The sequence below is a fragment of the Pseudomyrmex gracilis genome, unplaced genomic scaffold (assembly GCF_002006095.1).
Source record: "Pseudomyrmex gracilis isolate BER0280 unplaced genomic scaffold, ASM200609v1 scaffold_45, whole genome shotgun sequence".
Taxonomy (NCBI): domain Eukaryota; kingdom Metazoa; phylum Arthropoda; class Insecta; order Hymenoptera; family Formicidae; genus Pseudomyrmex; species Pseudomyrmex gracilis.
The window spans coordinates 429,773-453,913 of NW_018020629.1; the positions used below are offsets into that span (position 1 = coordinate 429,773).

General features: G+C 37.4%; 2 protein-coding genes across 4 annotated transcripts in view; both read right to left on the reverse strand.

Annotated features, from left to right (window-relative positions):
• Window positions 1–11: 11 nt before the first annotated feature.
• LOC109853210 (la-related protein 1B) lies at window positions 12–19,324 on the reverse strand. 2 transcript variants are annotated; one of them, XM_020425092.1, is made up of 15 exons: window positions 17,132–19,324; window positions 9,103–9,176; window positions 8,755–8,808; window positions 7,770–8,216; window positions 7,447–7,559; window positions 7,126–7,336; window positions 6,192–6,824; window positions 5,928–6,085; window positions 4,582–4,873; window positions 4,179–4,349; window positions 3,848–4,101; window positions 3,490–3,641; window positions 3,024–3,278; window positions 2,586–2,716; window positions 12–2,391 (listed from the first exon to the last, which is right to left on the reverse strand). In XM_020425092.1, exons 1-15 carry the CDS (start codon window positions 18,186–18,188, stop codon window positions 1,906–1,908), a joined length of 4,488 nt encoding a protein of 1,495 aa, XP_020280681.1. In that variant the 5' UTR covers window positions 18,189–19,324; the 3' UTR covers window positions 12–1,905. The 2 variants fall into 2 exon arrangements, with proteins under 2 accessions (XP_020280681.1, XP_020280682.1); XM_020425093.1 differs by lacking the exon at window positions 17,132–19,324 and adding an exon at window positions 11,536–12,037.
• A 954-nt stretch (window positions 19,325–20,278) lies between these two features.
• Window positions 20,279–24,141, reverse strand: part of LOC109853301 (protein ABHD18) — a 9,753-nt gene continuing 5,890 nt past the window's right edge. The window contains exons 2-9 of one of the 2 annotated variants that reach the window (XM_020425250.1): window positions 23,071–23,155; window positions 22,802–22,984; window positions 22,563–22,675; window positions 22,328–22,466; window positions 22,048–22,245; window positions 21,659–21,953; window positions 21,062–21,305; window positions 20,279–20,968 (exon numbers count right to left, since the gene is read on the reverse strand). In XM_020425250.1, coding sequence (XP_020280839.1) covers window positions 20,899–20,968; window positions 21,062–21,305; window positions 21,659–21,953; window positions 22,048–22,245; window positions 22,328–22,466; window positions 22,563–22,675; window positions 22,802–22,984; window positions 23,071–23,155 — 1,327 coding nt within the window. In that variant the 3' untranslated portion in view covers window positions 20,279–20,898. Of the gene's footprint in view, window positions 20,969–21,061; window positions 21,348–21,658; window positions 21,954–22,047; window positions 22,246–22,327; window positions 22,467–22,562; window positions 22,676–22,801; window positions 22,985–23,070; window positions 23,156–24,141 lie in introns of both variants that reach the window. The other variant, XM_020425249.1, reaches the window with a different exon arrangement.

Here is a 24,141-nt window from a genome sequence, read left to right on the forward strand (position 1 = left end):
TTTACAAAAAAAATATAAAAAAAAAAAAAAAAAAAAAAAGAAAAAAAAAAGAACAAGCAACCTCTTGATCAATTCAATTGGGATTTTGCTTAAAGAAGAAGGAACAAATTATCGAGACAAATTTCGATCAACTTGTTTCCGACCGGCTAACACACGGCTAACGCCGTATCGATTTTTTTTATTTCTATTTACAAAGTTATCTCGACGGAATATCGTAATTTTTCTCACGATATGGAATAAATATGTTTAGGTAAATATCTTATTACATACATATATATAATATATATATATATATATATATACATACATATATATATATGTATATATAAGATAAATATCACTTTTTTTCCTAACGATTTTTGTTCTACTTTTCGAAATGCAAAATTTTAATTATTTCGCAGTCAACGTTACGTATAAACAAACGTGTATGTGTTTGTGTGTGTATGTATTTAAACTTGATTGACAAAATAATTTTACACTATAATTTTACAAGTAACTTCCTCTAAAAATTCGATTCCAAAAGTCAGTTTCGGAAGTGATGAGTTTGTAAAAAAAAAAAACCTTCACTCAGACTTTTGACGCGAGAATATTTTTCCATGCTAATTTTTCCGTGTTATATTTATGTTATCGTTCACATCATCCACATACAGTGTATAGTGTTCTATAAATCTAGCAAAAATCATTAAACGACGAAAGCAGCTCGCCCACATTTGCGAGCCTTCAACAAGACTGAGAAGATATAACAAATTTTTATAATTTCTATTATTTTCATTAACGTTTCGAGACAACAAGTGAACATTATTGGTACGTCCCAGTGGTAAAGAGAGTGTAAGTTCTTCTTATAAAAAATATCTTGTTAAGAAAAAAAAAAGAAAAAAAGAAAAATCAACAAAAAAGACGCCATTTTTTCGCGATAAAAAGCGTGTCAATATATATCTAAAGAAAAGAACAAATAACTTCGAGTCCTCTATTCACCTCATGATGAATCAGAAAAGCGTACGAATTTTTCTCGCGATTGTTTTTATATAGATTCATACCTATACAACTATTTTCGCTGATTTATGCCATTTATAATGTTTACGAAAAAAATCTTTTTTAACTTATGCGTATTCAAATACAATATATTTAGTTAGGCGATTAGTTTTTTCTTTTGTTGCTTATTATTTTACATCTCTACGTTGTCTTTCAGATAAAGATAGCACTTCACTGTTTGTACATGAAACACTCGCACGGATAAACAGTGTCCGGTAATTCACGTCACATCCCACGTACGATACCGTTTTACGTTTACGAGTTCACTCTTTTTCTCTATATATATTTATATACATGTATATGCCATAAAATATGAAAAACAAAGCGTAAATACGAAAAAATTTGAATATATACACTTCATCGCTTTCACATATCCGCGGCGCAATTGCTCATTATTATTCATGCTTAAACTTCTTTGCTTGCCCTCAAAATGTAAGGTACACACCATATAAGCAATGTGAGAAGCGTTAAATGAAAATAATTCCTGCGACCACCCGTTGCCACACGCGAAGGACTTTAAATATCAAGTAAATACATAATCTTACACACTAAATCACGCGTCCAAAAGTGAAATGTATCATCATATAGATTTTGTTTTGTTTTTTTTTGTTTTTATAAATTATATGCTCAACGGTAACAAATCAAGATTGCGCAGATTTACGATCTTCCTCGAGAATGCAATTTCTCTTTGTTTTCTTTCAGATAAATTTGTCAAATAAATTCTGACTGCCGTCAGAATTGACGAGAACACCGCTCAAATTTTCTTTGAAAAGCGAATCAATGTTTTTCATTTTCTCGTCGAATTACACGGGTGCAAACCCGCGCGCGTTTTTGTTAATTTTTTTGTTTTGTTTTTTGTAATCATTCAACTGTTCATTTCTGAGAGGTAGACGAACCCTCGGTCTTCCTTACCACAGATTTACTTGTTTCGGGTTTGCTCGTTTGGATTCTTTCTCTGGCAGTGGTTTGGGATTTGCTTGCTTCATGAGGCATCGTGTAGGAACCGGAATTGTGTCTGCTTCGAGACTGTTGCTTGTTGTGATCTTGTCGCGATCCGCTCGACGGCGCGGAATCGTTTCTCCGTCGGGAATAACAGAGTCTACCGGAACCGAAGGAACCGGCTCTGATTCGGAATTGCGACAAATTTGCGGTTTCTAAGCGCGATTTTTGCGCGAAATTATTTTCAGAGTACATTTCGTTTGCAATCCGAATCGGCAGTGTAACTGCACTGCAGCCTCCCGAGAGTCTGCGTTCTCGGCTCGACAGCAAGTCTTCAGCGCCGGCACTCTCGGAAACGCTTCTGAGACGCCTTTTCGCGGCATTTCGTGCGTTTGATTGGAAGATATCGTGTATTTGAGGCTATACAGGAAAATAACTCAAATAATATTTGCTCGTTATTTTGCTAGAGAATTTTTTTTTTTCTCTGTATTATTTTACAGAGAAAAAAAAAGATTCTCTAGCAAAATAACGAGCAAATCACTTCTTTTGTTTTTGCGTGTGTAATTGCATAACATTTATTTAGAAAAAAATTCTTGCAATTCTTCGATACTCACTTCTACACGGAAGTCTTCAATACTCTTGTATTTTGACAAATATTCTTGCAATTCAGGATCTACTTGAAGCTGATCGGAATTCTTGTAATATTTCAAAAATGCCCAGAATTTTTCCAATCCATACAGCTGACCTAAATGTTTTAAATAATTCATCGATTAGGATTATTTTTTTTATTTGCAGTAGTCTGGTGTAAATAAAACGATTTTATTTCGCAAAAAATAATTTATGAATGAGAATGTTCTTAAAATATCGTGCTGTCTGTCTCTAAACTTCCATTCACAGGACAAAAATGTCCTCCTGGTGTCAGCTGAACAACCCAATTACTTTTGCACAAATCACCGTTTAACTACGTGCTCATAGCTAAACAACCTATATTTGTGCCAGCGTGACGACAAAAATGTGCACGAGTGAAATATCAGAAAAAAAAAAAAACGTACCGCTCTTATAATCGTTTATCGTTTCTACTTGGAAATCTTCATACAGCGCAGGTCTAAATTTCTTTTCTAGGCCGTAACTGTAAAATCTGAAAAGGCACTCCAATCCGTATCGATATCCCGCGCATGCATCCTCTTTGGCTAATATTCTGAACTCGTCGTACATGGTGCGATTGAAGTTTTCTCGCAAGAAGAACGACCAGAAACGGAAAAGCGTGTTCATCTCTTGCGACTGTCCAATACCTAATCGTTTGCGATCTGTAAAAAAAAAAAAAAAAAACATCGTATAAATAACAATTTTGATTAAATATCGTGAGCTATCGTTCAACTTTGTATCGTCTCAGATAAAAGCGTTTCCGCACATTTCTCTCAGTCGGGAAAAGAAGACATTAAGAAAGATTTTCATCATTTTACCAATAAAGCTTGAATCGAGAAAATACAATATTGCAATATTTGTGCTGAACCGTACCTTTCAGACAACGCGAGTGATATTTGTGATATGCCAATTGAGTGAATCCATTGTCTTTCAACAGAGCATGACTCGGATGTTCGACGAAACTGGGCATGCTGCCGCAGTTGTTCGCGAGATAACCTTCATTTGGACTTGTACCGGCGCTGCTCCTAAAGTATAAAATTGAAGAATGTAGACGCAAATAATTAAATCATATGTTTTTGGTTTTATTAATCAGAGTCATTCAGTTATAAAATCTTTCTGCACGATTTTCTTAGTCGGGAAAAGAAGACAAATATAATACATATATATCATCATATTATATTCCACACTTGTAAAACAAACAAAAAAAAAAAAAAACAAAAATTCTACATACCCAGTAGAATATGTTCGTTGACGACGATGTTCTCGAACGTCCATAACCCAGCCTACATGATGCTCCACAGGAGGATTGGCGCTGTAACGAGTTTTCTTTTTACGCGGTGTTTTCGGATCAACGGACGGTCTATCTTTCGTAACAGCGAAGAAACGAGGCGCGACGCTTCTCTGTCCTCCCTTCGCTCGTGATCTTTCGTTCCAGTGGTTTTTTTCCGGTCTGTGATCCTTTTTATCTTGATTTGTGTTCGAATGCTGTTCGATTTCAATCTCTTGTTATGTAAATGTTTCTTTACAGATTATGGATTTGACAAAACTTGTGAAATACATACCTGCGACGAAGAAGCGGCCGACTGAGAAATTTCTATATCGTCTATAGCGGAAGGTGGTGGAGGTGGCACTTCTGGATTCGCTTTTCTCTGAACTTTTGGTGCCATTTTTTCGAAATCTTCCTGACTAACAACGTTGATCTTATAGCTTCCAATGGACGAGGAAGAACCATACTGTGATAATATTAATTTTTCTTTTTTTAAAAAACAATAAAATGCGCGTGAGTCTTAATTGTATGCGTAAAATCGTAAAAGTCAAACAAGGCGATTTGCTAACACAATCTAATGCTGGTTTGTGATTGGTTTGTTTTACGACTGCGATTGCAATATATAACTAATATTTTAGAGTCTTCAAAATTACATATATATATATATATATATATTTTAAATAAATGTAGAATCATACTCTCTGATTTGAATCTTGTTTCTTTAATTCCTCTTGATAATAGTGTAATCCGTCGTTAATTCGCTGTTCCATTTCCTGAGTTATCTTTACCCTTGTAGTCCAAATTCCCGTTCTATCATAACCTTCATGTTTGGGAATTCTAGATGACAACAAACTGGTTTGTGTGAGAACCAGTAGTTTATCAATATCTCTATCTGATAGTTCGTAATCCTCATCATTTTCGGATTTGTAAGTTTGCGTTTCGTCGTCGTTGTCAGTCCTAAACGTTCGCAGTTCTTCGTCATCTTCGGACCTGTAAGGAATTACAAAGTTTTACGAATTTGGATCAGAAACATCTGAACAATAATTTTCGCGTTAAATTTCGATTTAAAAAAAATTCAAATACTTCAAAAAATATTTAATAGTCGTACAATTTACAGAAATTTACATTTTATTATTTCTTTTATATTTGAAACTTACCAAATTGCATATTCAAAATACCAAGTGTTTTTTTTTGTTACTTAGTTTAATAATACTAATATATAATACTTAATTTAGATATTAAATATAACATATATTTGAATATATTGAGTTTGAAAATAAAATTTGTATCAACTTGTTGCACATTGATACACACGCTTGATACGCATACGCACACGCACACGCACAAAAGAAATACAAAATCAAATTTGTTCCAATTAAAAGTACGTTAGACATATGTTAATAGGAAAAACAGTTGAGAAGAATTGTGGAAAAAGGGACTTATTGTGCTGAGTTTTTTTTTTAGAGGAGTGTTAACATTGTATATACACATAAATTGTCTTTTTGTATGCTATCATTAAGATCACTTTAATTTCACACAAATAAAAATCAAACTGTCAAAAGTGGATTTAGGTATAACAAATCTCATTATTCGAATAATCTGTATATAAAGTTGTAAGTCCTGTGTGTCTGTTTCTATATGTGTAATGTTTCATTAAAATACTACTTTAACTCCACCAATAGCGGACTTTAGTAGAAAAATTTTGACTTATGATTATTAAAAACATTCGGAACAAAATTTTGTCCAAATATGCTACTAAATATACTACTAAATATACTACTAAATATACTACTAATATACCATCTAAAATTTTAGATTAAAAATCTTCCGCTATCGGAAGAGTTAACTTTACACAAATAAAAAAAAAAGAAAAAAAAAGAGAAAAAATACTCTGTCAAAATCGAACTGAAATACGCATTTCATTATTTGAACATTCGTAAATTTTCGAACGAAAGTGAAGAAGTTGTTCCGAAGAACGTGTTATTCCGTTATTGTTTGCCAAGGTCAATAGTTTTACTTCAGGTTTTAACTGTGAGGAACAGACCATTCCGAGAAAGCATTATGTCGGCCAGTCGGAGGTGGCGTATCTAGTTCTTCATCAAACTGGAAGTCTAATTCCTCTCGTTCCTCGCTCTTGCTCTTTTCCGCCTTTTCTTTTTCTTCGGATTTCTCTTTATGCGATTGTTTAGGTTTTCTCCTCACCTACGAATACAATTTGTTTTCGCGAATTTTTTTTTTTTTTTTTTTTTCAAGCACTTTTTAGAACTTAAAAGAATTATTATTTAAAAAATATAACAGGAATAATGACCTCTTGCCAAGCATTGTCGCTTGACGAATCTGATTCTCCGTTTATTTGTTCTCCTGCTAAGCTATTCAAAGTGGAAGAATCCGTTGCATCTGCTCTATTATCTAGCTTCTCAGGAAGATTGTTGTTAGGATGAAAAGGCGTCGCTATGCTATTTGTCAGTTCGGAAGCGTCTTCGTTTGTTTGTCCAGAATTAACCGCATTCTGTGTTTCATTACTTTCATCAGCGAGATTACATTTATGTAAATCTGTATTTATCCGAAACAGTTTATCAATCTCGTCGAGTTCGTCGCGTGTATGCGGCGGAACAAATTCGGGTACGTCGGGATTTAAAAAGTCTTTTGGCAAATCGCTTTCTATTCCATTATGATACGCCACATCCTCAATTGCTTGAACATTATTCCCCATCGAATCGATCCGATAGGAATCAAGAATGCGAGGAACTGGTGGAGCAGGTATCGTGATCAAAGGTCGTGCGGCGGGACGAAATATGACTTCAGTGGTTGAGACTTCGGGAACTGAGACTGGGTGATGTGAGATTTTGTTTTCGGATAACACGGATTGTTGTTCCGGAATACTCGACCCGACAACATTATCCGTAATAGGCCATCTTCTCGGACTGAATCTTGTCCTGATCTGAAAAACAAAGCGATTCAAAATTTAATCGCGAAGTTCGTGATGTCGCGTGCGAGAAGAAAACTCTTTGACGATTTGTATTTGATAAGTATACGTGTGAAGAGAGCACTTTCAAACTCCATTCATCGAGCTCGAGACAAGTTCTAATGGCGTTCGCGAAATCTCTTCCATTTGCTCTGGCACAAATCTCGCATCCAACACGCATATAAGTGCTTGTTAGACATTTCAGAGAAATGTGCTATGAAACGCACGTTTGATCGTCAAACACAACAGTATGTTGTCGTTAATGGTAAAATAGTACCTTGCATCCTCTACAATCGTCCCAGCCTTCGAACTGTAGTTCCAATTTATCGGATTCTCCGACTGCTTCCATCACTAATTCTAAATTTGTCGTTAGATTTTGCACACGTTGAAACGAGGCAATTAAATGCAAAGGTAAAAATCCGTCCGAATCCATTTTACGTCGAAGGAAGAAATCTTTCATAAGATTTTCTTCGCTGAAGTAATACTCTCTGCAAAACGAAAAAAAAATTACATTATTGTTGTATACAGGAAATGATGTGGATATTGAAAAATCACGTACCAAAAGGGGTACAAAGTATACAAAAGATAGAAAACTTACATTTGGTTGCGTACATATTCTTTTAGCGTAATAGGGTCTATATAATTCACATTATTAAAATAATAAGTTCCCATGAAAGGTATCATATACCCATCGCACTCGTATTTATGGGCCTGCAAAAGAGACACGTTACACCATTAAACGTCGTAACACAATACGCAAAATGACAATAATGCAAAAATTTCAAACGTTTTTCAGACTATCTTACTGCATCAGTATATCAGAGAGATTCCCTTGTTTTTCTAACATCATTAAACATAATATTATAATATTTTCAAATGAAATTAACAATTCAATTTCTTCAACATTGATCGACACATTACCTGCATATAGTCCGCGTTGTAATTAGCGTATTCATTATCCTGGCGATATCTAAAACTGCCACGATTACGACCGCCTCTTCCTCTACCTCTGTAACTTCTGCCTCCTCGTCCTCGTTGATAACCCGTCGATCTGTCATAACTTTTTTCGCGCCAATGCTCGTCGTCATTCACCTCGCCGTTCCTATCTCTGTAGTTGTGAAATCTCGACGAGCGCACAGTCCCGCGTCTCTGCGCCAGATCGATCTCGAAAGGAACCCATTTGTTTTTATTTGCTTTCTTTTTCTTTTCGCCGTTGTCTATCTGCTCGTCACTATCGTCCTGGCAGTGATTTGGATCCTTGCTTTCTTTGCTTGTTTTGTTTTCGTTAGCGCTACTCTCTTGCTTGGACGTGCTTGGTTCACCATTCAACACGCCATTTTGCTTCGGAGGAGATATCGTTGCTTTTTTCTAAAATATCGAGAATTATCGAAAACTTCAAAAAAAAAGAAAACACTTAAATCAACACACGGCACACAATTACAAAACGGTCAAAGAAGAAGATAAGAAAAAGTGACGTTTGTACAAATGCTCAACATTTCTCAGGCGATAAAAAGAATTCTCGCCTGAGATGAACTCAACATTCGACATTTTATCTAGCAAAAAGTCTACACACTCGCAGATTTGCCAAAGGAATTGTCTGCAAGATCTAGCTTTTGCATGTTTCCCTACCTAGCTGTTTAGTCACAGCTAATAGCTGACGTCGTGACTAATGCATTGTTTACAGTAGTCAGAAAAAATGGAAAATTTATCTTAATATATGTGTGCGTAATGTACATTACAATTCATTATTTCTTCTGACACTTATCGCTGTATTAAGCTTACAACAGTATTTTTCTTAAATCATGCACACATGTATCAAATTAGTCACACAAAGTTAAAGATAATAATTAATAAAGTACTTAATTATTTACAAGTATACTTAATAACGTGACATATATATACGCACCTCTGCTTGTGTTCCTAAAGTGGGCCAGTCTCCCATGTCAGTAATATTGTTTGCCTGTTACAAACAAAGTTAAAACGTATTGGAGATCTCGTTAGATCAGTAAAAACTGATTTGCAAGAAAAACTCTTCCGAAGGCTAAAGTCGAAACAATACATCGGAGCGACACAAAAAATAATAGACCTTCGTTACATACACGTACAGATATTTTTACTTATTAAAAATGAATACATATTTCATGCATATTTATTTATGACACAATGTGTACAAAAAGCAAACAAGTGACTGAGTATGACTTTTTCAAACAAATGTAAACGTTTTAGACGAACGAGGAAAGTAAAAAATACGTACGCTTTGAATGTTTCTCCTCCTGTCTTTGGGCGGTCTGATAATTGTGGGTTGGGCACCGCCTTCGATACCATTTTCTGTAAACATAAAAAAAAAGGAAAAAACGTAAAACTTTTGTTACGCACAACTTATTCCGCACGATGTGATTTTCGTTCTGTGTTTGACAACACAGAACGACACTCTCTCTCAAAAGTTAATCGAATGTGATACAAAAAAAAATCGAATAATTAAAACACCGCAAAAGACAAACACATGCAAAAGTAACAAACCGGTTGCAATCGCGAAAGGTTGAACTAACACGGGATTCGTTACGATGTGTGTCGCGCGTCTAGCTCGCGTTGTAAAAGATTTTTTTTCGAGATCGCCAATCCTCTCACTCGCGATCAAATTTTATATTTTGTAATCAAACCGCGCGACCTCGATTAATCTTTTATCGCGCGCGCATGTGTGTTTCTTGAATATTTTTAATTTTTATCTGGTAACATCCGACGTCACATCACAAGCACACACACACACACACGCCGCAAGAAGAAGAGAAATGTGGAGCGACCGCGCAATGTGCGCCAAGAGAGAAACAAAAAGAACGATCCAAAAGACGCGATGGATTTTCTTTTATTTTTCAATTCGATTCTCGCGTGCAGTATTGTTTTCGACGAGACAAGACATTTTTGGAGTCATTTTTCGTCCGTCGTCGGCACACGCTCGCAATAAACGTCGGTTAGGAGACAACGCGAGGCGGGACGGGAAGAGGAAATCATATAACCGCGCTCTTCGTGCGATTTCGAGCACGGCAAGGCCGCATTAAAAAGTAATAAAAAAAAAAAAAAAGAAAAAAAAAGATATATGTAAAATAATATGCGTGAATAATCTGAAAACCGAAGCGATAAATCGCCGTCGCGTATAAAGTGTATACACGGACAGCTATACACGCGAATAACGAATTTAAGTTATATATACATATATATATCGCAATATGTACGCGTGTTTTCGCTATTCGAGAGCGTGTCTCACTTGCGAGAATTACGATTGCATACAGTTTTACTCAATTTGCTTTGCGCTCTTCTTATCTGCTCCGTTAACTGTAATCGCGCTGACGAGCTTGCGAATCGCCATCAAAAAGTTGCACACGCGAAATAAACCGAATAAATTCTTCCACGCTTGTTTTTATCCCGTATTGCTCCCTAATCATCGCGTTCATTCAAAAGAATTATATAATCAAAGCCACGTTTTGTACATTTGTATGAGAAACCATAAGGCCCCTCACATTTTTTCTTACGTTTTCTCTCAACATGATTTTTCACAATTTTGTAATCGAGTTTAGGGAATTCAAACACACAGGAGTTCCTGTTCCCTCCTCTTTCTAGAGCGGCAACATAAAGCGAGTAGAGATTCCACGGCTTTTGCCCGAATTAAATTTTTTGACGGCGGAGATCGTTTATTCTTGTCTCATTGCCAGGAAATCTCTGCGAATGTTTTGATGTTGCGACATCGTAATCGAGGTAAACTGCCTCCAAATCGTGGGAATCGTGGGCGTCGAGAAAACAATAAACAACCGATCACTATTTTTTTCTCAGAAGAACAAGCGCAAAACAAAATATTTTTCGTTGAAAAAAAAAATAATATATGTATTTGATTATATAATTGTTTGTTTGTGACCTAAGAACTGGTAGTTCTTATCGACGAAAGATGAAGACGTTCAAGAGAAGTCGTCTTTTGAGATGCGTTTGCAGCGCGCATGTCACGCGTATTAAAAAAAAAAAAAATCAGTCGATTTTCATGTCTGTCTGACATAACGTAAAACCGCGATAATACATGTGTCACGTTGTGACACGATTTATCAACACATTGACGTAGTTCTGTCACGACTGAGTAATAAAAATCTCTCTTATCAAATATTTATAGAATATCAAAAGTTTGACGTTTTTTTGTTTTACTTTATATATGCGATTATTTAGAACATACATATGTACTGCACAAACTTTAACGATTTAGTTGAGTCATAGATAAATATAATGACCGATTGTGACATACGACGAGTTTTTCTAGTGACAGCAGATAAAAAGGAAACGAAACACTTTTGAACGAAAATTGTAGAAAGACGCGATTCGCAAAACTAAGGAAAATTAAAGTAATTTAAACGACGATATAGAAGTTAGAGCATTAAAGATGTAAAAACCAGAACGAAGTTACTGTCTCATTTATCAGTTATTATATAAAATCATTACCCCGCAATGCTTGTTGTAATATTTACAATTATATAATCATTATATGTGTATGTAACGTGGGTTATGTTTGTGTGTTCTTTTTTTACATCTAATTAGATTGTTGTTTGATAGATGGCAATAATCGCTCGGTATGTCTAAGCATTGTAAACAATCATAGGAACAGTGAAAAGAGACACATTTAACAACACGAGAACGAGTTAAAAACACTCACGTCTAGGAACAATATTTTTGCCATCGTCTATCTTCATCATGTCGATCGCGCTTGGCGCCGTCGCTAAATCAAGTTCAATAATCCGATTCGTTTTGCTTCGTATCGCACGCAAATTGCAATTCTAATTAAATTGTGACTTTAATTGCGTCAGCAAATGAGGACCCGATAATGAGGAAGCGAAGAAAGGGAGGGGAAGGGCAACGACGATGTCACGCAGAAATCGAAAAAACTTCGACAACTTGATACATTTCGACGATGCGAGACGCAGATGTATCGCAGCTGGCGACCGATCAAATACGAACACACGACGACGATATCGCGACCCGGCAAAGAGAACTTTTGATTCGCACAATAAAATAAAACAGAGATTTAAGTAATTTTTCTTTAATCGAGCCTTTTTTATGTCGCGAGACAGTAAAAAGACCCGATGAAAAAGTTTACATCTTCTTTCCCCTCCCGAGATATACTTGAAGCCTGGGAGGGGTGATTATGTGACAATTGTTCAAAAGAATCACCTCGAAAACGTCGCGAATGATATTCTTTATCTCGCGATCGACATAGCGCCAAATGCTGTAATCGCGATCGAAGGCGCAAATTCGAGCGTCGAAAAGCCACTGATTGTCGACTGGCTCAAGAAGCGAGTAGTCATCGTCGACGACGTCGGAGCTGTTCGCAACGAGAACTCGAACATTCCCGACTAGAGCTATTAGCGCGTTGGCCAACAATCTCTATTCTCGAACATTTAAAATCTGTTCGTTTCAGCTGTTTTCTTTTTCTTTTTTTTTTTTTTAATTTATATGTAAATTAAAATAAATTTCAATAGAGAGAAAAAAAACTAAAAAGACAATAATACAAAACGTTAATATAGACAACATAAGAACAAAAAAAATCCAAAGATGCTATCGTTTCCCGACGACAATGGACGAGTATTGAAAATTTGCCGCGCAAAACACTTCCGCAAAAGTTCGAAAGAAAAAAAGATATCGGACGATTAATTGAAAACAATTGGGAATTTCTTGTTGCTTGATGTGTTTACTTGGGGGACGAAATCGCGGAAGGTGTTCCGACAGTTTGATCAATTAGTAACCAAGCAACGCGACGTTATTAAAACCGGCTAACGATTACACGTTTTTCTCGGCGGGTTCGAGAAACAAAAGTCCCATCGAGAATCGCTCTTAATCACAATCTTGAAAAATAATTTTGTCACCGATTATCAAATCGTTTCGATTATCGCACCTCTTGCACGATGAAAAAAAAAAAAAAACTACGTCTTTTTTCGCCTCGATATCTCTTGTTGTGAGATTGAACTCTCTCGACTCTACTTACCTCGAAACAATGAAATTACATTGTACAATATATTTTTTCGTTCATTATTGATTTTTTTGTTTTTTTTGTTTTTTTGTACCTTAATGCGTCGACTTCGAATCTATGACACGAGAAATTTTCGCTACATATGTACGTCAGGATTTCAAGAGACATCGAGACAAAAACAATCTTGAAAGTTACTACTACTTTGACATCTTATTATTCGGTGACAAGACAAAAGTGGCTCAAAAGATTCATTTAAAGACCAAGAAAGCAAGACAAAATTTGTTCGATTTATTGTAGACAAGTTATTATAGAGACTCGAATAACGAAAATTGTTTTCCCGATTGCATCATCTGTTCACCAAGAAACAAGAGACGGAGAAGAAGCCGAGCTAGCTGCAAATGTCTTTCAAATATTCTGAATAGAAAACAGGATGTATAAGTTCATGTCACATGCACGAAAAGACGGAGAAACCAAGGAATACAAAAAAAAAAAAAAACTTGTTTTCTTTTCACGTACACATACTCTTAGAAAAAATATTGCAACTTCGACTGTTTAACTTAGTCGTATTTACATTTGAAACGCTGTGAAGAATGTTATGCAAATTACACAATTTTCTTCAACTTTTTTCACGTGGTCTATAAAAAAATAAAAAAAAAATAAAAAAAAAAAAAAAAAAAAAAAAACACCGTCAAACGCGGACGCAGAGATATTCCTACGCTCTCTAAGCACATCTTATCGCGTTAATCCTCTCTTGTGACTCAATCTCCAATTTGTTTTTTCTCGGATTTCCAGCCGAGCGTTTATTAATCAGCGTAATCTCTCGGCTGCTCCGCGTATCGACGACGCCTTTCGATTTAACGCCGCTTGTCTCTCCCGGCAGTACCTTGAAACGAACGGAATCGAAAGATATTTGCCGATCGAAACGTTCTAAACCCGCCTATCGCGGCGACAAGCCTAGCAATCCGACCAACGTTCCCGAAACAGGTTTCCGTTCGCGCGACTCTCACTTTCCGCGACATATTTTAAATGTGGATCGAAACGAGCGTCAGAGCGATTGGTCAATTGCGGCTGTAAAGGAGTCCAAGTCCACATTCTTCAAGTAAGAATCAAGTGCGCGCCCGATTCTCTCTCTCTCTCTCCTCTTTCTCATTAAACATCGCAGGCGATTTTCGTGCGAGGACTTTTCGTACCAACTGCGTCGCGCCAAATGACAGACAAATCCGAAACAAATGTCATTCCCATGGAAATGGGACGAGAAGAAAATTATCTCGTTTAATTTTCGAGACCACGCTTTCCTCGACCATTGATTCGACGGAAGAAACCGCCGCGTTCGTTTTACTTTCTTTAATGTAATTGAAATAAATTCTAAAATATAAAGAGATTTATTACACGGAGTTCACTTGTATGAAACGAAAAAAAAAACACGCAAAAAAAAAAAAAATCTAATCGAAAAGCCGCAAAAAAAAAAAAAAAAAAAAAAGAAAGAAATCTAATCGATGAACCGCAATAAGCCGGATTCGATTCCGCGGACGAAAGTGAACGTTCGTGTGTGCATACGCGCGAACTATTAAGTAACACGCGCGCCTATATAAACGTTTTCTCTCGTAACAGCGTCGTCGTCGTCTGCCGCGACTAGCGGGGCATCATCTCTTCTGCAACACAGAAAGAGTGTCAATGTCGTTGCCCTTGCGGCATTCTCTCCCGTGCTACTTTGCGCGTCCGTACGAACGGAGAACAAATGGGGCAATTTACCGGATCGCGGATTCGGCAAATTCAGCGTCCGAAAATCGCGCGACGACGAACGACTGCGCGCGTGTCGTGTTGTCATACATACGCGGCGCGTCTGTCGTATCGAAAATATGCATCATCATCGTATATATAAAAAATTTATTGGCAGTTAACAAATAAAAATGAAAGAGAGAAGAGAGAGAAAAAAAGTGTATGTTGCGTGCAGCATCTCTAGATTGACTTTTGCGTTACATACGCGAACTATTCACAAGGTACAAGGTACGCGCGTGTATCTAAAGAAACTCGTTTCGATGGAATGCAACATCAGGTGTTTTCGCGCGGACGAAAAAACACCTTGTGAGACGATTTGTTCCCCGCGAAAAGTCTTTCGGTATGCAAATATAAAATTGCTGAAGGAGAACACGGTCGGTTTCGTCGCGCGCGCCAGCGATTCATTGGACATTTCGGTGCCACGTACGTCTGAACTGTGTGTTGGCAAGATAAAGTTGCCTCCTTCCCGCCCGATATCACGATATTACCGAAGTATGTCTCGGCACGAAACCGTCGCCGAAACGACAGTTCACTCTTTGCGCACGATTATTCACGCGCGCAAAGTTCCTAAAAAAAAAAAAAAAAAAAAACACACAAGTTTCACACTCTCCAAAATTATTTGCGAGTCCCGAACTGAAATCGTTTTTTAAAGTAAGGTCGTATTTGAAACGAATGGTAAGCTAGCTCCCTAAAGGGAAAGATATGAAAACTATGCATATGAAGATTTTTCGAACGTTCATGCATTTTTGGAGTCTTTTTCAAAAGAAAACGAGCACTCGAGCAGTACGTAAAAATACGCCATGTATTGTCTACTTTGTATAGTATTTCACGACTCCTTCTGTGAACGAGACGCGCGTTTCTTCTTTTTCGATTTTTCAACTCTCACACACAACACACATCTTGTGTGCGCTTCTATTTTCACCCCTCGTTTCGTAATCTACAAACCTCCCGCGCGGTTCCGAGACGCTTCTCTCGCGATCCGTTCTAGCAAGCGCGCACATACATGAATTTTTTGGAAGTTTATCTTCGAACAAAACACCATAGAATCCGAGCAGCGATAACAATTGCGCAAGCAATCAAAACTTGATCTCTTTCGATCTTGCGCGCAGAAATATTGAACACAATTTTTTTTTTAAATACGCGTGGAATATTCTGTTGAAGCTTTCTCTTTTAATCTTATTTATATATAATATTGATATCAAACACAAACACGCAAACACAAATTGTAGAGTTCTGATAAAAAAAAAATAAATAAAAAAATTAGTAAAAAAAAGTTTACTCGGTTAATCTTTGATATAAAATCTGTATACCGACAATTCTTTATCTTCACGAATTAAGACACAATTATCGATATGTAACGAGAAAACTCGAAAATGTGTCACAAGGAGAGATGAAATTCGTCTGATGAAATTCGCGCGCGGTGAGAAAGGCGTGTAAGAAAAAAAAAAAAAAGAAAAACACAAATGTTCATTCTCTTCCGTGGTACATGTCGCGCGCGCTAATCTATTTCTAGACAACGCTTTCCGTGAAATCGGATATATTACGTGCACACGTCTCAAATTTCACAATCAACCACCTTAAACCAAAGTGTAAGATCTTAATCAAAGAAACGTGCGCGCGCGCGCGCGCACACACACACATGTAACGCAGATAAAGAATTATATAATCGAAAATAGTCTCGTTAATAACGATTATCAAGAAGAAAGATAAGAGAGAAAGAGAGAGAGAGAGAGAGAGAGACCGAAGTCCAAGTGCAAGATCGTGCGTGAAATTTATTACCAAAGTTGCACACACCTGTAGCATGTTTGACAAAAATATCTTTTCCAAAAAATGTACCGGATAATATTTTATGTTCGAGACGATCAATTTTTAACGTATAGTTTTAAACTCAAACTTTTCAATACAAAAAAAACAATGAGAGAAAAAGAAAAAGCAATGCACGCATAGTTAAATAACGAAAATAGGAAACGTACATATTTCTTTTCATAGTATTTTTATTTGCTTTTATTTTTTTTTTTTCACAGAGTATTTTTCTTCTTCAATTTTCAAACAATTATTCCAAGTTTTTTTCATCCATCATTCGTCGTTACCTTTCTTCTAGAAGAAATGATAAATAATGGACTCACAAATATGCTTCATAAATCTTAAAATCTTTTCTCTTTTCTTCAGGTAGCAAAAAAAGATTCTATAGATTAACAAAGAATAGAATTCCATAGATTCCACAGACGTAATTTTTCGTTTTGTAGTTATTCTTTTGTCGTGTATCTGATTTTTTTTTATAAATAGCTTGAACGGATGTTTGTTTTTCAAAGTAAAATAAGCTTTTTTTGAAAATTGAAAATTGACGTTTCAAAGCAATTTTATGTATACAAAAAGAAAAGACAAGAAGAAAAAAATATATATATATATATAATATATACATTATATAACAGAGAAACGTGTATATAGAGAAATATATATTATACATATTATATTTAATAAAAAACAAAAACATTGTTCAACATACCAGCTGCATTTTGCTGCTGCTGCTGCTGCTGCTGCTGTTGCTGCTGCTGCTGCGGCTGCGGCTGCGGCTGCGGTTGCGGCACTCTCCTCTCCTTCTCACTTTGTCTATTAGTGCATGCACTCGGAACACTGTCTTGCTGTGTTGTCGTCGCGACAACTTGCTGCTGTTGCTGCTGCTGTGTGGATATCCTATTTTTCCAAGGATTAACCGACGGCAAAGGCGCTTCGACATATTTGACCGACGACGACGGGGATGTCGATTGAACCTCTGTCTCGACACTTTGCTCGTCTCTTTTTCCATCGGGATGCGACTCTTTCGTACCGTGATCGGCGATACCGTTGCGGTCGCCGCGCTCCCTATGCGGTTTATCGTCGCTGCCGCGTCTGCCCCCGCCGCCGGTTCCGACGCCACTGGCACCACGTGGTTGCTGCTGCTGCTGCTGCTGGCGACTGTTATGTTCGCGCAGCCGGTGACGCTCCCTGTAATTCTCGCGATAGTGCTCGCGCAATTTCTCCTTACGACGGGCGCTTTTAGGAGCGACCGTCTGAAACTCACCCTCTCCGTTACTGCTGTCCACGTTGTTCAGCTGATTTGCATTCTCGCGGTCCACGTTGCGAGAGCAATCAAGCGAATCTCTGTTAGCGGTAGCGGTGCTGTTCGGTTTTTCCGCACGCACGCTCGGCATACTCGACGAATTGTTCACGTAATGTTCGCGATCACCACGAGAGTTCTCCGCACCGTTGCTCGACACAGACTGATTTGTTGTTTTATTAACCGAATGCACCCGCGACAATTTTTGACAGGACTTTCGGTCGACACTCGAGACCAGTCTTTCTTTCACGGAACTCGCGGTCTGTTGCTGCGCTTGCTGCGGCTGTTGGTGCTGCGACACCGACGAATCGACTATGTTCTCCTTATTGTTGCTCTTGAAAGCACCTGCCCGACTCTGAGAGCTACCCTTCGGGTTTAACACACTGGCGTAGGACTGACACGGCCCCGCCTCCTGCCTCTCACTGGCGCTCCGAGCGCCACCTTGGTTGGCAAGCTTGGCCGCCATCTTGCGGCGCGCACGCTGTCGGGAGGAACAAAAACACGAGGTCCGCTCTGATCGCGGCGCTGAGGAAGCACGATGATCTTCTCGAGACTCGCGGAGAGACGGATGTCACCGTCGTTTCCCGAACACCACGAGACGTCGCTCTCTCGCGAGGGCGCGATCCGATATATCTCTTCCCTCGTTCACGGAGAATCAAAGTACAAACAATGACTCGCGAACGCGACAGGGCAAACTAACCTCGTTCGCGTCCTTGCTACGTGCTCTGTCCCATGCTTGAGAGGGAAAGGTTAGTCGGTCGTTCTCTTCGACGCGAGGACAGCACGACGGCGAGATACTTCGGAGCGGTTACGGTCCGAAGACTTCCGCTCCGATAAGCCACACACGTCGGTCGTGTTCGGATTCTTTCTGGAAACCACGCGCGTGGCACGTACGCACACATATGCCGGGAGAGGAGATTCACTCAAAGCGGACAAAGCACACACACGGGCTATTACTCTTCGAGATCTTCTCTTCGCGACATCCGAACGGGTGTTTCGACGCGAAATCGCGCGTAACAACGTTGTTGCGAAAAATTCTCTTTCGGATTTGCGTCTATCCGTGCGCTTTCCGGCGTGGCTCGCGGAGCGTGCGCTGACTCGGCGCTTTTGCACGCGACAAATCTTACCGGCGCGTGTGTGGCGGAGCGACACCGCGGTATATATATATATATATTTATATATATATATACCACGCGACAATTACGAAAATAACGGCGTCGCGTGTCGCGAAACTATAATACCCGGCTGGCGTACGGTCAAGCGAAGTGCGGTGCGAACGCGCACCATACGCGCGACTTGTCGCAAGCAGCGCTACCGTACAAGTCGGGCACGCAACTGCTGCCTCGGTCTTCTCCGGCACACACACCGTTCCGGGGGTCTAAACGCACTATTTATCACTGTATGTGCCCTGTGTTCTCGTGTTGTAATTCGCGACGGAACGTCACTCGATAATGCCGCGAACAACTCCCGCGCTAGATTCCCTGCATGTTCTATCAGCACCGGCGTAACATCGTGTTACCGCGGATTACGTAAACACGGCGCATTTTCGCTGCAACTTCCCACGAGGAAACGGATGCGTTACCACCGAGAGACATGTGGCCAGTGCTGCGATGCCTCGGCGAATTATACGAACGGCCGCCCGGCTTCCGGTTTGATCGGATCTCACACCGCGCGCCAGATGGCGCGTCCGAACTTCCTGGATGTGACGGTGAATTTCTGGGGTATTCGCGCGGTGTCGCGATTGGTCGCCGTGCGACGACCGTGAGTTTCCTATCTTTGACTTTTGTTTTTTTTTGTTTTTTTCATGGATTTGCCGACGGAGGCGCACATTTTTCAAATTCAAATACGTCCTGCCGAGATGGCAAACACCCCCTTCTCCTTCCCCGCAGTCGCGTCATTGCCGTATTATTCTTTTTGTCCGAATTTTTCGATCGACCGTCGCGAGCGGACTCTTATCGTTGGAAAACAAACTTGGAACGAAGAAGATCGCATCGGACAATTAATCTCTGACTTGGGTGAATGTTTATTAAAACCAAACAAAAAATAAAGTAAAAAAATCACAAGTAGCTTGACGCAAGCATCTCAGCGAGAAATGTCGCGACGGCCAACCGACCAATCAAAAGTGAGTTAATTTTTGCGAAAAGATTTTTTGTTCACTTAAAACCAACTTGCTCTTCGTTTTATTCTTCATGTGTATATTTAATATTTATATATGCATCTTAACAATATATTATCACTTGTTTCATACATCGATGTATTGCATATTATGGCGTATTCTACGTATCACATTTTTCTATACAAATCAGTGGTGTATATGAATCTTTAATTACTATTTATCAATGGTGTAAAGTTTTCGTCAGCTATACGTCAGTCGGCGTACGTACATTATACTAATGTGAGCATTGCAATTATCGTATTTGCAAAAATATACTCTGGAAATTATTATATAAATCTATACAAACGTAATATATATATATGAATACAAAAAAGACCTAATTTCAGCTATATATGTTATTTTACGTAGGAACAGTATTGATACATGTATGTATATATACATATATATATATATACATATATATATATGCACATCATATATATATATATGATATTAATATATGATATTAATTGTACATTGATCACACTGGTCTGCGATAATTTCGTCAACATTTTTTTTTTGAGATAATTCTAGAAATAATTAAGACAATTGAGATAATTCTGATAAACTCTCCAATTTGTCGTTAAAGTTTTACGCTAAAAACAGAAATCAAGTAAGAAAGAAAGATGTGTAAAACTTTTTCTTTCTATCGTCATTACTCTTGTTTGTGAAACCTTATCACGTAATTATATGTGAAATTGTTTGGAGCGCCAAAATTTATATAAAAATCATTCGATTCGCGCGCGCAACTATCACAAGATTTTAATTCGCAGACCTAATATGCTCTACACTCGTTGAATTGACTTGCGATTGTACTCTCTCCTGACAGATTATTATTAGTCGCACTGATGTAAAATTAAAACCCGTGTGTATCCGTGTGTGCTTGTGAAATCGTTAACATTACGATCAGTCATTAAACCGGAAAGTGCATCACACATACACACTATATTATTATCTAATTTACAAGAGAAGTTTGATCTTTTAAAACAACTTTGTACAAATTGTTGTACAATCGCGATCATCAAATAACTTCATGATGCTTCACATGATACTTCTTCAAAGATCGCTGAAAGGATTCGGCTATTGTTGATCTGAAAATGCAAAATACGCATATGTCGCGTTAGACTTCTTTATATTGAGAGATTTGTGTGCAAAAATTAGAAAAGTAAATAAATAATGTTTACCTAAAAACTTTTTGATGAAGAAGGTAAGCGCTAACGTGACCGGCGTCGATGTAACGAACTTCAGCCCCCGGCCAGATGGTTTCGAGGCTCATGCAATGATCACGCGGCACGTAAGCGTCGTCTCTTGCGCATACGGCAATGATCAATTCGGTGTCCACAGGTACTTCGAAATTTTTTAAATGCGTGCACTCGTCCATTATACCCCGCATGAATTGCAGCGCCTCGTACTCGCGCCACTTGTTGTCTGAAAACAGGGGATGCTTCGACACTGGCAATAAGCAAACTCCTGTTACAGGAAGAAAAACGATCACAATAAAATTATGCTTACATGCTGTTTCTATATAGACAGTCACAAATGCGAAGGCAATAGAGAACAAACACATCTGAATACATTCAAACTTTTAGTTTCATTGCTAGAAAAATAAAACTAAACTGTACTACTTTTTAATTTGTTTCTTTTTTACACTTATATTATTTACAACGCGTAACATAATCAACGAGTTACCATACACAGCTGAAGGATATAAAGGAAATAAGTCATATGAAAGCATATATATATGTATGTATATATATACATACACACACACACAAACTTACCTTTAAGAGCATTGGGATCTTTTGGTTTGAATCTGTTGGAAATCAAATTTAGAGGAAAGATTTTAGCCGCCGCTTTCTCTTCTGCGATCTGACGTTGCAATTGGCTATTTTCATTTTTAGATTCGTACTCAGTCGAAATATTATTGTCGTTACCATTATTGGTAGAATTTGTACTATTAACATGAAATTTATTATTGTCATTGTTATTTTCTTTGAGATCTTTTTGTAGCTTATCGACTCTCTTCATGCTCGCAGGATAATGCTTCGCAAAATGTTGGCCGGCTAAGAAAGCGTCCTGAAAGTAATTTAAAGTAGAATAAAAATGTAGAATAAAAATACGAGAAGAAAATTTGCTAACAGAAGACACTCCAAATATTTGATATATTTACATCAGGATCAATAATTTTAACCATTTTTGCGAGAACGTTCTGATATACTTTGTCCGAAAAGTATTGTGTCTCCAAAAGAGTCCAATTTATTGAAGCACTCATCACTCCTTCAGTGAATACAGGTGAAGCAGTTGACCACGACAGACAAGGTATCAACGATATCGGTTTTGGCCAGTTGGTAGCCGCTAAAGAAGCCATCTGCAGAAAGAACATCACAATTTATACAGTGAAGTGCTTAAAATATAAGAAAAATATTAACTGTGCACAAATATAAACTCACATGTCCACCCATTGATAATCCAGTAAGACCTAACGGGCCAAATCCTTGCTGTTCGCACCAATTTAACAAAACGATTGATTCCATTATCAGACAGCCCCCCATAATAAAAATGTCACACACATTGTGTAAGCTGGAACGTCTAAAACACAAAGATTGCACAGTGAAAGAAAACACTTGCAAGATATTGCTCGCCCGTACACATCTTACGCTTACAAACTTTTGAACATGTTCTTACATTTGATCATTTGGCTTTCTCAATCCATAAAATGGATTTTCCAGTAATATCGATCCTATCCCAGACTCTTTGAGTAGCGGTTTGGCAATGAGATTTCTACGTCGCCAAAAAAACTAGTTAATAAGGAAGATGTATGTAAATATTTTGATATAAATGAAAATAACACACTATAGTACATATGTAAAAGAAACAAAATTGATAGAATAAGAAGAATAGTAGTAACACTGACAAATACATACATGATCTCCTGTTCCTGCAAGATGTAAGCAAATTGGTTTTATCTTATAGGAACTCCACTTAGATGGTAAAACCATCTGAAAGTAAGCTGTTTTGGTTTTGTCTGGCATTATCCCTGGAAGATGCTTAGCAAAAGGTGATTCAAAGTGTCCTTCAATTATGTGGCAGTCTGACCATTCTTCATCCTACACAGAAACACATTTGCATATTTTATTTCACAAGTGCAGTTGGAAAAAAAATCACAGAAAATAAACATAAAAATATTCAATACTTTTGTTATCTCTATTGGATAGTCAAATGGTATCATATTGTAGCATGCTTCTCGATTTGCAATGACTTTTCTGAATTTAAAAATCCTGAAACAAAATGTCAGATTGAAATACTCTCATGTCCTAAACAAATAAAGTATTTAGCAATACTTTATATAAAAATCTCATAGAATTCTTATAGAATTGTAATTATATAATTATAATATTATATAATAAGAATTGCATGGAATTTATTTTACAGCGTTGCATTTAGTATATTGTAACACAAACTGATATTCATATATCGTCACTCCCTACATATAATCCCGTAACTCCAAAACGCAAATTTTAGAGGAGAGCAGTTTAAAAGTATAAAGCTTCATATGTTTCCCTATAGTTAGGGATCTTTCGGTTTCAAATTTGTACCTTATTTATGAATATTTTTTTTAATATTTGGTGACCATAAAGAACATGACTTTCTAAGTGTCACTATGCAATAAACTGAAAATCCCATATGTGACACTTATGTAATTATACGTAGGGAGTGACGATATTAACTGTAAATTTGTAATTCTAGACAAAATTTTGATGGCAAAAGATAAATATAGTACTTCACTTATAAATAATATAAAATGTAAACACTACTAATATAGAGGCGAAACAAACATGTAGATATATGTGAGAATATAGATATATATATGTGTGTATATATATATATATATATCTTATCACACAATATATTGACAATATGTTTGATGTACAGAGGTCTCCACACAATAACATTCAATACTAGCTGATATTGTTTTAACACTTAATTTACTCAAATATATATATATATTTTTTTTAAACAATTATATATAATAAATAACTTTTATACGTTGCATATGTTCTTTAGTCACGTATTTACTTGCTATTATTGGCAATTCAAAGACGAGATCCAAACAAAATATATACATATAGGGTAACTGTCCCTATTAGTGTGCTGTTAAGCAAGCGTGCTCTCTTTTTTGAATAAATACTCAATTAACTGACTTCAAATGAGCTTGCTCAAAATTTATATCGATTCTTTAAACTCTTCTTTTGACAATAAGATT